Source organism: Egretta garzetta, unplaced genomic scaffold (genome assembly GCF_000687185.1).
Source record: "Egretta garzetta isolate BGI_Z169 unplaced genomic scaffold, ASM68718v1 scaffold427, whole genome shotgun sequence".
In the NCBI taxonomy this organism is placed as follows: Eukaryota; Metazoa; Chordata; class Aves; order Pelecaniformes; family Ardeidae; genus Egretta; species Egretta garzetta.
Genome location: NW_009260345.1, coordinates 1,068,013 through 1,081,542, shown reverse-complemented (window position 1 = coordinate 1,081,542; position 13,530 = coordinate 1,068,013). Strand labels below are relative to the sequence as shown.

Sequence of the window (13,530 nt, the reverse complement as noted above, 5' to 3'; positions counted from 1 at the left end):
GGCCCCGCACCTCCCTCGCCGTGGGCGGCTGGTGCCTGCCGGGGTCGTGTGCTGCAGGCCGGCCTGGCGGGCCGGGAGGCAGAAATGTGGTGTCATTGCTTTCCAGGAGCAGGTGTAAGTAGTTGAAGATGAGGGTGGTGGAGCATCTCTTACAGACATTCTCTGCTCAAGGTTAAAGCCCAGCCCCTCCCATCAAAGCTGGTGTCTTGCCATGGCACAAGCGCATCTTTTGGATGGGTGTAGGCAGAGACCAACTCCTCATGAAGAATGATGCTGTTGGAACTGAGTGTGCTGCTTGCTTTAATTAAGCAATTTTTTTTTTGTCTTTGCTTTTTCAGTTGAAATCTTTTTAGCTTAAATTCTCAGGTGGATTGCTGCAAAGGTCATGAAGGGGTAAAACTGATTTAATGGGAACGAAAAGAAGAGGGGGATATACCTTCAGGCACGCCACTTCTAAATCTTTATTCAGGCTGCAGCCTGGATGTGAGGCTGGCGGCGTGATTTGCAATTGCTTGCTTGCAGTTTTTTCCCTTGTGGGTGATGTGTGCAGGAAACCCGCCTAGTTTTATATGGACACTATATTGGGTTTCTGGAATCATCCCCTGTGCTGTCTGATTCTGCCTATGTAAAGGATTTCTGGTGTCTGGATGGGTGGGGAGACTTGAACAATACAAAGTTTGCCTTGCTTTGAAATTCCTGCTACAGATATTTTGAAAGGGGGAGGGAGGAGAGTGAAAGATCATGATGAATGCTTACTGAGGCTCAATTCTGTGGCTACATTTTCAGAATGTGTGGTAAGAGAAGATGTAACTTAAAAAAGGGGAGGGGGGGCGTGAGAGAGCTAAATAAAAGGATTTTCTTTGCAGCTCCATCCATTTCAATGGTGCAGCTTTCCCAAGCCCCTCTCCGTCGCCCATCATCACTGTCAGGCCGGTCAGAGGAGGGGGAGGATAAGAGCATGAAGGCGGCCAAGCAGCAGGTGAACCCGTCTGGGGAGAGCCAACCTCCCTCCAGCCCCCTGCAGTCTGCGCTGAACTCGGCAGCCTCTCCTTCCCAGGCATATGAGACTTACATTGATAATGGGCTTATCTGCCTCAAACACAAGATCAGGAACATAGAGAAAAAGAAGGTAACTTATTTTTCTTTGGTATGGCACATATTTAAATTGCTAATTGTAAAACTCTGCCTGTTTTGTATTAGCTGGAATAAGGTTGTGTGTGTATATAGAGAGTAATCATGGATTTTTTTTTTAAATAACCCATGAAAGGACATAAATGAAGATTTGCTAGTGGTTTTTTAATTATCATTTATAACCCCTGTATAGTAAAGAATGGTGTTACTTGCATTTGACATTGTGTGAGCATGATGTTATTGTTTCAGGAATCAGGAATTCAGCTAACTATAAACCTCTTCTCAGCTGCTGGCTTTACAGTGTGTGTCCAATAGTTAGCAAAAGTAATTGAATGTTGATCAAAACGGGCTGCTTCTCTAATTGACTGAATCAGTTCAGAATGAACTTGGAACTGAGTTGGAGATGGCTTATAGTCTTGCAGAAGTCTTCATATTTCTTCTATTGATTACATGCATCTAATACTGGGATGTAGAGATGTATGTAAAATTGGAAATGAGGAACAGCGTTTCCTCTGACTCAAGGAAATGTCAAATTGTATTAAATATGTATTGCGCTTCACTTTGCATAAATCTGTCTTATATATTTTAAATATAGGCAAATGTTATTCACTAGAAAGCTTTTAAACAGAGAGCATCCAAAGCTTGCTCTTTTGCTTTGAACTGTGCTTTTCTGGGGTGGGGGGAGCAGAATAGTGTCAATAAGAATAAGAACAGAGATAATCATACACCTAAAACATTGTGGTCAGGCTTTTGCATTCTAAGACACTTCAGTTGATTGGCAAATGACTGAGGCCTATGTGCATAATTTTTAATTGGGAAAATGCTGTTTTCTGTAAGATGAAAGAAATAATAGTGTGGTTGCTTTTGGTACTGGGTCAGGATTACAAGTAAAGCAAATGTACAAATACATTGTGCTTCTCTAAATGTCTGAAAAGCTTTGTGTTATGTCTTAGGGTGAGAAGAGGGAGTTGATCAGACTTCTGGCCATGTGGCTAGGGGACTTGATCCACCTGCAGGAGATGCAGTATTACTGCTGTCTCATGTCATGCATCATGCTGTAATTTTGAATTAAGTCAGAGATAAGCATATTTTCCTTGTGTGATGAAGCAACTTTGTGTTATATTCTAATTCTGTCCAAGGAAGTTTATTGCTGTGAATTTCTCAAGTATTGTTGATTATTTCACATGAATGATTATATGGCCTCACCAGCAAAAGAAAGTGTGACTTACTAGAATGAGTAGGAAGTATTTGTAGTCCTAGGCTCCTATAGGTACTGTGTCAGTAAACCCTGTGTGAGTAGATATACAAACAAATTAGCATTCAAACATCATGGTGGTAAACTCCCCTTTCTTTTCCCTGTGTGTATAAAGAGGCTTGTAATACCTAATGGTTTAGTTTTGTATAGTTTATATCGCCTTTTAAAGACTGTTTCAGTATATTAGAAATAAATCTTATTTCTTTCCTAACTATATTAGTCTACTTTCTTAGGAAATAGTACTATAAAATCTTGATGACATAACTGAAGCCAGATTGAAAGACATGCTCTAGAAAATTAAGTAGGATTATTCAAGGATAAGATAACTAAATTCCAGCATTGGCTTTGAAAAGCTAAAGAAGCTGAATTTAAAATAAGGACACTGGATTGTTTGGAGCCCCTTAAAGACCTAGGGTCAATGCGTTAATATTTCTTAAATGAAACAAAGGTAGCAAGTAAGAAGTGAAAGACATAAGAAAGGGAAGCAGGCAATCCTGGAGACTGAGATTGCTAGATCAAAGGCATAGCAAAACTTTGTGTTCCTTTCTCCTGGAAATGAGAGGAAGTAGTAAATTTCCTTTTCTATGGTGGTATGTAGATAGCTTAAAATATGGGAAGAATATCTAACTTTACTCATACCCCATACTCCACACTAGACAGAAATCAATATAAAAAATTTACTTTGAATTTTCCTGCAGCTCAAACTAGAAGACTACAAAGATCGCCTGAAGAAGGGAGAAGCCCTTAATCCAGACCAGTTGGTAAGTTTGCTTTATGCAGGAGTGGGTGGCCTCAAAATCTTCAAATGTGTCAGAAGGGATAGGTTGCTGAAGGAGGTGGTGGTGTAGTTTTACAGAAGTAATGCCTGCAGACTTGCATTAGTATTTTTTTCACAAAATCAAATGGACAAATTATTGGTAATTAAGCTGAATGGTGAGCCCACAAGCTTTGTCTTCTACTACTCCAGTATACAACATGAAGGTTGAAGTAGAAGGCCCCTGGTTATTTTTGCTCCGCAGACTTTCAGCTTCAGTGCTCCTGCACCATTGTTTCTTGATGAGGTGTCTGTATGCAGCTTATCTATAAGGCATTGCAGTGTATGAACACAAACCTCAAGATTCTGGGGTAGCTAATTAATCCTCATGGCTTCTTCATTAACAGGTGTTACTTGAAATTGCCTGTTACAACTGGATAGTGCTGTTGGTTACAAGTAGCTGTTAAAGTATAACTGGCAAACAGTCTCTGGTACCAAGGAAGACACTGGTTTAAATTGCATGGGATCTAAAGGCTTCCCTAATACATGAATCCAGCTATGAGTTACTTAGTTGTGAATATTCTCCTGTCCTTCTGGTGCTTCTGTTAGATGGCTGGCACTTGTCAGCACTCAAATGCTGTTAGGACAATAGGTCTGTTTTGTACCTAAGGTTGCTAGAGTTTGGAATGCTGGGATGCAAGATCAGTAATCAACAAACTTGATCCACTTTGTCGAGCTAACTTTAACTTGCCTGATGTTAAAACAGTGGTTCTGGCTTTTTTCTGTTTTGGACTGGAATGGATTCTAGAACTGAAACCAGGTTTCTCTAGCATGAAAGCTGTTGCTTCTTAAGCATGTCTGAGTAGCAGTGTCACATAATTCAAAGGGTTGCTCTAGTCATCTAGGAGTTGCATTTTAAAAATGTACTTCACGGATATGCTAAAGAACAACTCTGTGATAAAGGGCATTACCACTTCAGTGGCAGCACTGATCCTGCTAATGAACCAGTTGGAAAAATACTTCATTGACTGTTAGCTTTATCACAGAGCAGCAGTATGAGAAAACAAATACTATTTCATTACTCTGAATCATTTGTAAATGAGAACTAGACATAAATGGAATAAGAGGGGAAATGATAACTTGCTAGTTAAAAGTAGAGTGGACTGTTTGGAATGAATGGTCATTTATCGCTTACCTGCAAAATCTGATGTAGTCTTGCCACCTCAAAGTGCAAAAGTAAAAGAATTAAATCTGATAGCTTGAAGTAAGATGATGACCTTTTAGTTCCTCTAAATTCAATGTGGAATCAGGTGGGCAAGAGCCTTTTGCATTTAGATCATAGGTTTTTAAAAGCAATCTGTTTTCTTCTGTCACTAACAGACTATTGAACAGTACTCTGTGTAAGTTTGATTAATTTTGAATATGTTTTAAAGCTATTTCTAAATTTGACTATTTATCTTTGGTATATACCCTGGACTCTGAAATACTGTTAGGTGAAAGTGAGGACCTAAAGAGGTGATGGATTCTGTAGATGATTTTCTTGCAAATGCATCCAGCAAGGACTAACTTTGGAAAATGTGTAGGCAGTTAACTTGGTTACTTGGTATTCTCAGCTGAGCTTAACTTTTTAAGTATTGGTATTTTTATTGCAGTTTCTGGGATCTCAGGCTTCTAAAATGATTAATTAGATTCAGTCTTGCTAGTGTCAAACTGCTCAGATGACTAGTGTAGAAGAGTGTATCAGCTCAGTATTTACCTAATAGTCTAGTCAAGACCCCCATTTCAGTGGTTAAGATGCAGAACTACTGCATTTGTACCTTTCAGATGCAAATTCCCAGTGTATATACAAATACTGGGACCTGGTGATTGAAGCTAGAGTGGAGCTTAATAGCTTGGACACTTGCCTAAAGAAACCTAACTGCCTATAATACAGTGGAGCTCTAATGTAACTTGATGTCATCTATATTTTTCATTGTTTCTCACACAGAGGAAGGAGTGCACATCTGGTGATGAACTTATTTTGCAAGCAATTTGGATTAAACTGTAATTATTTATGGTGCATGCCTGCCAGAGCTACTGTGTGTGCTAGCCTTACTTTAGGAAACATTTGTTTCAAAAATGAGGAGCTTCCAGCAAGTTAAATGCTCTCACTGGCAATATTGTGCTGTTTTGCAAGCTGAGCAGATTTTCCTTGGTACTGTTGCTCCAACATGCAGTTAATGAATGTTAATAACAGGTGTGACAAAAGAAAGCTATTGTTTTCCTGCAGGCTGAGTTATAGCTGGTCATCAGAGCAGTGGTAAAGGTTCTTGATGTTTTCAGGTAAGGAGTTTTACTCTGGTATTTGCATTGTTAAAAGCACAGTTACCTCAGTCTGTCTAGTAAGTTGCTGGTGTTAAATTGTGAGTCTTCCTCAAATGTCTGATGTGGGCATTAGGGTCTTAGAATTAATTCTCCTAAGTGCTAAATGAATTTGCTCATTAGTTCTTAAAAATTGCTCAATAGATTGTGAGGACAACTTAAACTACCAGATGAGTGCTTTACAGTAACTCATGCACTTTGTTATGATGAGTAGCATTTAGGCCTAGTAATGTCTAGTATGCTACAAATAACTGAATACTAGTAACTGAACAATTGAAGTGATTGAACAAATGAATGTGTAACTTGTTTTCCAGTTGTTTAGGAACGCATATGGACTTTGCATGTCCTGAATCTTATTGGGAAAGTAGATTAGGCTTTTGTCACTGCACAGATGAAACACTTAATGCTAACACTACTTTGAAATAGCTGTATATTAGACCAATGAGACCATTCTAGAAAAAAATTTGATACCATGTCATGAGCATAAACCAAACTGACTGTAAAGCACATGTGAACAACTGAAATTAAACTTAACTTGTGACTTCCCAGGCCTGCCTTATGGCATGAGGATATGGGCAGCATGTCTGAACTACAGCATTTTGCTATCTGCAGAGCTGTCAAGGACACTTCTAAAAATGAACTGACTCCATAGTGGGGAAGAATTCCTAAAAAATAGGATATATCAAAATGCAATTAATAATCTACTTTAAGTAGCCTTTTTGAAGACTGGCTAATAAAATATTGGTTAAAGCCATTATTTGAGACAGAAACACTGCTTTTATTTGTGGAAACTAAATTTGAAAGACTTTTCTGAAAGTATGACTTGCCTTCTATATTGTTTTCTTTCTGGAGTTTGTACAAATTATCTGTGAAGGCATTCAGCTAAGCACCCAGGTAAAAGATCTGTGATGAACTTTTCTGTCTCTCATATTCTTCCAGGCTTTCATATCAGTATCTGATTTTAAGTAGCTATGTACATCTGATTGAGATCTATGGGAACAAAGGGAAAAATTAAATAACTGGTATTCAGGCTTTCTGTTTCAACATTAGTATACCAAATATTGCACAAGATGTTGCCTGGAAAGTGTAATACAGACAAACTTGTAGGCTGTGTGTGGTGTGACTGGCTTTGTACTGTATCTTGGGCAGTCATGGGTGAATGGTATTCATGACTAAATTTAAAGTACCAGTTACAGACATAGTAGCTTTACAAAAGTTGCAGTTTTGGAGAATTACACACTAAATGACTAGTTCTCAATGAGAATTCAAGTACAAGAGGATTGAGATGCAACCAGTAGTCTTCAGCATGAAAAATACATTTTTATGTATTCTTTTGTAGGAGGCAGTAGAGAAATATGATGAAGTAGTACACAACTTGGAATTTGCCAAGGAGCTTCAGAAGACTTTTTCAGGACTTAGCCAAGATGTAAGTATAAAGTACTCTTCTCTATATTGTCAGGAGGTAACAGCAAAGTTTGTGCTACTCTTCTAATGGCTACACTTATATGCCAGTGTGCAGAATACTAGGAAGTTTCTGTCTTGGAACTTGGGGGAACAATGTGCTTAAACTGTCTGGAGTAGTGGGTGGAGCGGAGTAAATGTTGACAACTTTGTATACCACTGATTTCCACAATATAGTTACTCACCATGTGCCCCCCCCCCCGTAAGAACTTGTGCTTAAGTTAATTAAGTCACTGGAGTTCAGCTGTGTTGAGATGATTCCAGTTTACTTAGGTTTGAAACTGTTAACCATCTTGCTGGTAGCTTGTGCTGTAGGTGGACTCATCCCCTGCATAGATGCAGACTGGCAGGGAGCAGCTCTACTGGAAAGGACATGCAGGTCCTTGTGAGCAGCAGAAAAAGTAAACTAAGCGTACCCCTGGAAGTGAAGGCTAGACTTAGACTAAGGACCAGAAAATTAAGAATCATAAGATTGTTTAGGTTGGAAAAGACCTTTAAGATCATCAGGTCCAACTGTTAACCTAACACTGCTAGGTCTACCATTAAGCCATGTCCCTAAGCACCACATCTTCATGTCTTTTAAATACTTCCAGGGATGGTGACTTGGCCATTCCAGTAGTCTGTTCCAGTGCCTGATAACCCTTTCAGTGAAGAAATTTTTCCTAATACCTAACCTAAACCTCCATTGGTGCAACTTGAGGCCGTTTCCTCTTGTCCTATTGCTTCTTACTTGGGAGAAGACTGACACCTACCTTGTTACAGCCTCCTTTTGGGTAGTTGTAGTGATAAGGTCTCCCCTCTGCCTCCTTTTCTCCAAGCTAAATAAGCCCAGTTCTCTCAGCTGTTCCTTACAGGACTTGCTCTCTAGACCCTTTGCCAGCTTCCTCCATGCTTTGTTGTTGCTGCTATCTGCCCAATCCCATTGCTGCCTAGAGAAGTAGTAAAATCTGTCCTTGGATCTTTTCAAGACCTGCACAAAGCTCTAAGCAATCTGGTCTTGATTCAGTGTAGCCTTTGTTCTGGAGGCTGGGCTAGATGATGTCCTAAGATCCCTTCCAAACTGTTTGTTTTGATGTTTTCAGTGAGGGAAAGTGCTGGGGTTAAATCACTTTGGGTTCAGTCAGAAATACAGCTCTCAGTAAAATTTTGCTGAAGCTTGTGGAATTTGCTGCTTGTTCTGCTGTAGTTCTCTAATTACGGCAAGTCACAGATTTAGTGCTTTGCTTAGGTCTTTATTTGGGGTTTAAAGCACTACATTATTTTTTGGTAAGCAAGTGTTTTATTTTTGGAGGAACTAGTCTCTTGGCTCAAGCAAATACTGTCCTTATGAGAAGATCTGATCCAAAGTAGTGCTGGGGATGCTAAACATGATTAGTCACTGCTCTGGCATTATTTCTCTGCCTCTGACAGAATGCTGAAGGACTGGTAAAATGGCTTGTCTCAGTGTTGACAGAGACCCAAACAATTCTGCTAGGGAGGCTTTTCTTGTATATGCAGTAGTTCCAGTTAGTGCAGTAAATCTCTCAAAGCACTATGTGAGCAGAGATTTAAGAGCCTTTTCAGCAGTCTTGCTGCTTTGGGTTCCCTTGGTCATTGTATGTTGAACATACAAACTACTGTGAATGTCAAAACTTGGATTCCTTCCTATTGCTTTCCTATGTGTAGCTGCCCATAGAATATCAGAAATGAAGGATTTTGATGCAGTGTAACTTTCTGTAGGTGTTTTTAGTGATCCAGAATTAAATTCTGCGAGTTCATGTTTGTTCTTGAACTTGTGCAATATTTAAAGGCTAACCCACTTTGTTTTCCTTGGCTCTACTTCTACCAGTAAGGATGCTACAGCCAATACCTGTTACTGGAACACTAGGGGCTATTCTAGCAACCACATCCTTATCCTTTACAGTGGGGAAAAAAACTTCCTAGGAAACAAGATTTTCATAAATCTTGTGAAGAAACTTAAGATGTATTGAGGCATTTTGGATTCTGTAGTTACTTGAGTAGCTTTTGCTGCGTAATTCTATTAATACATGATGAGAAGTTTCTCCTCAAATGCATGAGGGCTGTGTATGTTCTGTAACTTGTGTTGTTGCTTATTTAAAGAGTGCTTCAGTCTTCTGCCAACAGAAGTAAGAGTAAGTGTAGGATTCTGCTGTATCATTTAAATTGGACTATTCAAAAGTGAAGAGGTGGTTGTATCACTAGGAGAAATTTGAGGCAATTTTTGCATTACTGACTTCATGTGATAAATGTTAAAGGTCAGCTAGGCTTGGATGTGTGTATTGGTTAAATTCTATCAATTCCTTATATTCAGTTGTGAAAGTTGTTATAAAGCAACCAGCAGGCATAATCAGGATCTAAATATTGTAAAGGCGTATCACAAGTGAAGTTACCAGTATCCAGTTTGACTAAGAGCTAGTTGTGCAGAGAATTAGTAGGTAAATGGGGAGCTCTTCCAGAGGAGGAGCTTGAAAGATCTTGGGTATCTTAAGGGAGAACTAGCAACTTCTGTTACCTAACCAAAATTAATAGTTATTTTGATCAACGTAGGGTGATCAATACTAGAACTGAACATGTTTTATCCTAGAATCCTGTTAATAAACCACTGTGTTTAACTGTTTAATTCATGTTGAAATAGCTGCTGAAAGCACAGAGGAAGGCTCAGAGAAGAGAGAGTCTATTGAAGCTTGAAGCAGAGAAGAAGAAACTGCGTACAATACTTCAAGTCCAGTATGTGCTGCAGAACTTCACTCAAGAGCATGTTCAGAAAGATTTCAAAGGTGGTGTGAATGGTGCGATATACTTGCCTTCTAAAGAACTAGACTACCTCATAAGATTTGCAAAACTGTCGTGTCCAGAAAGAAATGAGAACTTGAGGTAAGTTCAAGATTTTTGTTTAATTGGTATGCTTCATTCATTACAGTAAATGTCCTTTGTTTGACACTGCTGAGTCTTGAAATATTATGTTTTGGGACACTAATTAAAATTCAGTACACTTTCTTTAGTCTGAGACTAGAATGTAGCAGATTCACTTCACTCTGAGCATTAAAGGAAGCTGCAGTAATTACAGCCTTAGTTGTGCAAGTTACAAGCCCTGCCATCTTATGTCTCCCGATGGAGTTGAGGGGAGATAGTCCAATACCATCATAAGCAGGGAGGCTGGTGGTGTGCTGTTTCCCTGAGGTCTCACTGTTCATGAAATGAAAAAGCGCAGTAAACACAGGAGAACTGTTCTATATTCATTCACATAATGATCCAGATGTGCTGCTTTATTCTAAAGGAATGTAAGGTGGTAGTCCTGAGGTGCTCTTGCTGTTAGCTTCGAAGTAGTTTTAAAAATTGGACTGAAGGTTTTGATACCTCTGCACTAAATGCCATACATCTTAAGGTAGCAGGTTGTCAACAGATGTAGCTTATGTCAGTACTAACATGGCATCATGCTTGTACTATGATGGCTTATGTTTAACATGACAGCCTGTTTTAGGATAGCATAGTAAGAATTGTATTTAAATATGGAAAAAGTAGTTATTAGGTGGTAAGTTGAAACACTTTATGGAAAAGATTACTTCCATATTCAAACATGACTTAAGTTTCTAAACTTCTAATCACTTGTCATATGCTAAACTTGCCTAATCCTTGCTCTTAAGCTAACTTCTAAAGAATAGCTGCTTACAAAAATCAACACAATAGGAGTCTTTCATCCCAGTGTAATAACTTAATTTCCAAATTGTAATTCTCATTGTATTACACTTTCACAAGAAGGATAATCCTTTCCTTTAGGATACTAAATTTCATCATGATGGACTTTAAAATCCATTGTCTGGAGGGAATGGGGTAGATCATGGACTTATGTCAAAGTTTCTCAATAACTAGCAGAGTGGCAGAAGCTGTTGATGGTTTCACCTGGACATGTGCATCCAATAAACAGGGTGATCAGCTGATTAAACAACAGTTGTTTTCCTGTCTGGGAATCCCGGCTTGGAATGAAGTCCAGCCATATGGTCCTGTGGGATATGCTAGGCTCTCTAATCTGTCTTAATTACCAACAAAAGAACTTATATTTGCTTGACTAAATCATGTACGAATACATGCAGATGAATTGCTTTCAGTAGTGGATAATGGGCTTATGATTTGCTCTATGCATACAGCCTTAATTTGGAAGGCTAAACACTGGTCAGTATCTAAAAAAAATGAGGGATATTGGGAGACTACAAGGCTTTACCTTGGCTATAATTCTACATGGCAAACCTGTCATTTGTTTTAGTGTGGAAGACCAGATGGAACAGTCATCTCTCTACTTCTGGGACCTTCTAGAAGGAAGCGAGAAACCTGTGGTTGGAACAACATGTGAGTCTCATCTAGAGAGATAACTTGGAGATCTGAAATTTGTGTGCTGTTTAAATATCTCAAGACAAATGAGTATGCATGGAAGGCTACTAAATTAAGCACTTAAGTGCTGTGTGATAACACAGTTATCCAAGGATGAACTGCTGCTTGTTCGAAGTTCTGTTTTTTTAAGTACAGATGAAAACAATACAGTAGATCTTTCCCTGAAAAAGAAAACATGTTATTTTACCAATGTACTAGCACCTTTCTGAGAGAATAGTGATGGTAGAAATTCAAAAGGTGGTGCCTGAATACCTTACAGAACTAGCAGTGGGAAGGTTTTTGGATAGTTATGTGCAAATGGGTTAAGATTGGAACACTGTTCCCAGCCATGGAATGCTTAGCTGAGTATACTGATGAGTATTAGAAAGCTTCAGTGGCCTCAGGCTGAAGGGACCATAGCACTGAAGATTCTCTCTTGTAGGAATTCCAGTCTCATGCCCATTGTCTGACTACAGTGCAGGATACCACACTGAGGAAGAAGAGTTATTAATGGAACTTGCTGTGATCTATAATCATCTACAGTGCGGTCTTGCTTTGACCGATTGCAAATATCCTCATTTTTCAAGCACACCAAAATCTGTGGGACTCTACATTAATTTTCTTCTATCTGTGGCTTCTAGTTTCAGAAAACCTGGTTGTAAGCTAACATATGCATTCTGTGTTCCTATTTAGAACTTGCTTGTGAGGAAATTGTCCTTACTTGAGTTGTAGTCTTTCGTATTGCAAACAGACCTTGCTTGTCCCATTTACTCTGGTCTTGCAATGGCTCTGTGGCAGTAATCTTTCATTTGTCATTGACAACAATGTTGCTGAAACTGTTAGATGAGAGTGCTAATGTACCCTATAGAACTTCCACATATTCATAGTTGAACTGACAACTAAGTGTTAACTCTCTTTCATATAGTTCTGGACTAAGTGCCAGCTGGCCTTGTAGAGCTACAAGCTGGTAACTTTAGCCTTGCATCTGTTGATATGAACTGGCAGTTGCCTGGTTATTTTGGACTCCAAATTTTTGTAACCTTTTGTCTATCATCTCAACATTTTTTTATATTTGTATTAAATTCTAGCTACTATTCTTGTTTATGTGGTTGTCACTGGTAGGAGTGATCTTTCACTGAATGTTCTTCCTCTTCTCAAGGCTGCCCTGTCTTTAGCTCCTCTGAAACAATTTCTAGTATCACTGCTAATTCTGAGGTCTTACTCTATACTCTAAGTTGCTGTCTCTTTTTACGTAAATAAGGGAACTGGACAATGCTCACTAGAAAGAGTACATAGTTAAGTTTTTCTTCAACCATGCCAACTTTGACTTTTTTCCAAACTTCAGGAGGTTAAGTTCAGTCTGGAACAATCTCTGGCTTTCTTCCCCCTGCTTGTTTTTGCAGTTCTTAACTTTTCCTTGTGAGACTTGCCATACTACACTGGGAAGAGCTTTTTTTTTCAGTATCAGTGCTGGCTAGCTTATTGTGGCAAACATCCCTTTCTAAGCATGTGGGAGATCAGGTGGTTCAGTGTTTACCTTGTGTGCATTTGAACACAAGCTGCAGTCTTACCTCTATAAAGCAGTTTAACAAATACTTTATTAAAACATTTTATTGTTATAACTCAGTAAGATGTGTGAACTTGGGAGAAGTTGCAATTTATATAAAGAGAAGTGAGGAGTCTTGATCTGTAATCTTGAATACTCCTTAATTCCAAATTTTCCTGTCTTAACTTCATGGATTTTTATTCTTCAGATAAACACATGAAGGACCTGTTGTCCAAACTTCTAGACTCTGGCTACTTTGAAAGTATTCCAACTCCTCGCACCACTGTGCCAGTAAAAGAACTGGAAGAAGAACTAAATAGAAAATCTGAGAGAGCAAGACAGATGTCAAAAGGAGAGTCTGTCAAAGAACCAGGTGGAATATTACAGGGTTCAATTTCTGTAACATAATGTTGGGATAAGCTTGAACTGAGAATTGACTTTGCAAAGCTTGATGCCAAACCTAATCCTGTGCTGTAGCTTACTTGCAATGTAGTAACTAAAATGGAACCTGCAAGGTTTGCATCTCTGTTCTAGCTAATATTGTAGAAAAATCTAGTTCATAGTAATAGGATGTTTTTACCTTCTGAGCAAGCCTGCATGTTGAAGATGTGAGAATTGTCTGGGGTGGGGAATGTTAATATTTAAAACACACACATT

At 38.9% G+C, this 13,530-nt stretch overlaps 1 protein-coding gene across 3 annotated transcripts in view; it reads left to right on the top strand.

Moving 5' to 3' along the window:
- Positions 1-877: 877 nt before the first annotated feature.
- The window catches only part of CAPRIN2 (caprin family member 2), a 34,461-nt gene continuing 21,808 nt past the window's right edge, over positions 878-13,530 (top strand). For 2 of the 3 annotated variants that reach the window (XM_035898123.1, XM_035898121.1), the window contains exons 1-6: positions 878-1,129; positions 3,085-3,147; positions 6,841-6,927; positions 9,598-9,836; positions 11,224-11,306; positions 13,082-13,246. In XM_035898123.1, the coding sequence (XP_035754016.1) occupies positions 881-1,129; positions 3,085-3,147; positions 6,841-6,927; positions 9,598-9,836; positions 11,224-11,306; positions 13,082-13,246 (886 nt within the window). In that variant the 5' untranslated portion in view covers positions 878-880. The remainder of the gene's footprint in view (positions 1,130-3,084; positions 3,148-6,840; positions 6,928-9,597; positions 9,837-11,223; positions 11,307-13,081; positions 13,247-13,530) is intronic. The other variant, XM_035898122.1, reaches the window with a different exon arrangement.